Source organism: Bombina bombina, chromosome 7, assembly GCF_027579735.1.
Source record: "Bombina bombina isolate aBomBom1 chromosome 7, aBomBom1.pri, whole genome shotgun sequence".
In the NCBI taxonomy this organism is placed as follows: domain Eukaryota; kingdom Metazoa; phylum Chordata; class Amphibia; order Anura; family Bombinatoridae; genus Bombina; species Bombina bombina.
The window spans coordinates 336,302,509-336,304,970 of NC_069505.1; the positions used below are offsets into that span (position 1 = coordinate 336,302,509).

A 2,462-nucleotide genomic window follows, 5' to 3' on the forward strand; every position below is an offset into this window, starting at 1 on the left:
GCGTTAGTGGTGTGGGAAGGAAGCGGAAGGGGTGTTAAGTGGTGTGGAAAGGAAGCGGAAGGGGTGTTAAGTGGTGTGGGAAGGAAGCGGAAGGGGTATTGGAACAGACGCTGACACGGAAGTGATGTGAGGATGCAGAAACGTTAGTGGTGTGGGAAGGAAGCGGAAGGGGTGTTGTAAGGACGCTGAAACGTTAGTGGTGTGGGAACGAAGCGGAAGGGGTGTTGGAAGGACCCTGAAACTTAAGAGACTTAAGAGGTGTGTGACAAAGAATGGCTCCTAGAAAGTGCAACACTCTTACTCTTGCTATGAAAGTTAAAGTGATTGAGGCCTACACAAAAGATAAGTTGTCTGTAAAACAATGTGTTGAGAAATTTAAGTGTGGCAAAACACAAATTTATGAAGCTATCAAAAATAAAGAGAAAATCATGGAAGAATGGTTAGCTGGCAATGGCGAAGTGAAGAGGAAAGCGAAGGCAACTGGAAATGAAGATTTAAACAAGCTCCTGTGGGAATGGTTTGTAGCTGCACGCTCTAAAAATGTACCAATTTCTGGTCCTATACTACAAACACAAGCCCTCGCACTAGCCAAAGAATTAGGCAAAACAGATTTCAAGGCATCTAATGGCTGGTTGGAAAGTTTTAAAAGGAGGCATTGCATTGTATGGAATGAAATATGTGGAGAAGCAAAGGATGTAGATCAAGAAACTGTTAGCCAATGGGAAGAAAAGCTCAAAATGCTTAAGGAACCATACGCTACAAAAGATATCTACAATGGCGATGAAACTGGCCTATTCTTTAGGTTGCTACCTTCAAAAACTCTGGCTGTTAAACGTGAAAAATGCACAGGAGGAAAGTTATCCAAGGAAAGATTGACGGTGTTCCTCTGTGGAAACATGGATGGGAGATTGGAGAAGCCTCTTGTGATTGGTAAGGCAGCAAAGCCACGTTGCTTCAAAAACATAGACACTACACAGCTTCCCGTTATTTGGCGTGCAAATAAAAAAGCCTGGATGACAGCAGAACTAATGTCTGAATGGCTCAAGATTTTTGACAGAAAAATGAAGAGAGAAGGTCATAAAGTCATCCTGTTTTTGGATAACGCTACCTGCCATCCACATCTGAAACTTAGCAATGTAAAATTAGCCTGGTTCCCTGCAAACACAACAAGCGTAACACAGCCAATGGACCAAGGTGTTATCTACACGATGAAGACACACTATAGAAAATTATTGCTACAGTCCTTGGTTGCAAACATTTCTACCACACAAAATGTACACCAGCTTGCCAAGTCCATAACAGTCCTTGATGCTGTCAACTGGATTTCTATGGCATGCAAGTCTATTTCTGCTGATACCATTTGCAAGTGCTTTGTAAAAGCTGGTTTCTCTAATTCAAACAGGAACGATAATGAAGAATTGCCAGAAATAATACAGGTGACTGTAGAAGAAAACAATGATATTCGTTCATTATTCCAGCAAGGAGGTCTTGTTGACAGTGAAATAGACCGTTACATTGACATAGACAAAGAACTTGCGACGGAAAGCACATTTACAAATGCTGTGGAACTTATAGATCAACAACAAGATAGTGATGAGAACATGGATGACGATCAAAGTGCTGAAACCACAGAAATTCCCAGTGAGCCAGCAATCAAAAGCTACCAAGATGCTCTAGAGATAGTTCACCAGTTGCAAGAGTTTGCATTATTTAATAACTGCCCGGAGCTTCTAGAACCAATAACATCCACTAGACATTTAATTGAAAAAAGGATAACCAATGCCCCAAGAAAACAAGCAACATTATTGGCACTGTGGGGGCAAGAAAACCAATAAAGGTACAGGTATGTACAGTAAAAACATACAGTAGACAGTAACTGTAGTACACTACTGTATTTAAATACCGTACAGTACTGTATAAGAGTATGTAAAGCTTAAATACAGTACTGTACTGTTTTTTAGTACAGTACTGTACATTATTTAAAAGTACTGTTGAATGTTTTGTTTATGATCATTATTTCTGATGACTAACTACTGTATTTCCCTGTTTTAGAACACACTGGCCTGTTCCAGATCATTCTGTATCCGGACCTTCAAGCAAGACCTCTCCAGCAACAGTACAGTACAAACATTTTAAAGTACAGTATGTAAACATTGTCTCCATCTGCAGCTAAAAAAAATTTTAAAGTACAGTACTGGATTGGATACAAAAAACTATACAGTACTGTACTTTAAAATGTTTACTGTATTACAGTAATTGTGAACAAAGTTGATGCAACAATTAATCTTTTAATAATGTTCAGTACTGTACCATTTTCTGTTAGAATAAAAAAGTACTGAAGTACAGTACTGTAGAAATAAATCCAGATACTGTACTGTATAGAACAGGTGTACACTAAAAAAATTAAAAGTACATTCAGGTAGAGTACAGTACCTGTATTTTTATTTACAGTACTGTACTGT

General features: G+C 38.9%; 1 protein-coding gene across 1 annotated transcript; it reads left to right on the plus strand.

Annotated features, from left to right (window-relative positions):
• The first annotated feature begins 272 nt into the window (after window positions 1–272).
• On the plus strand, window positions 273–1,835 carry LOC128636360 (tigger transposable element-derived protein 4-like). Its single transcript, XM_053689388.1, has 2 exons — window positions 273–1,291; window positions 1,403–1,835. The coding sequence occupies exons 1-2, from the start codon at window positions 273–275 to the stop codon at window positions 1,833–1,835; spliced, it is 1,452 nt and encodes a 483-aa protein (XP_053545363.1).
• Window positions 1,836–2,462: the final 627 nt, after the last annotated feature.

Bases quoted from the DNA above. Each gene is read 5' to 3' on its own strand.
- LOC128636360 (XM_053689388.1), top strand. From the start codon at position 273: ATGGCTCCTAGAAAGTGCAACACTCTTACTCTTGCTATGAAAGTTAAA. The intron at 1,292-1,402 runs GTCCATAACAGT...TAATTCAAACAG, and splicing joins AATGTACACCAGCTTGCCAA to GAACGATAATGAAGAATTGC.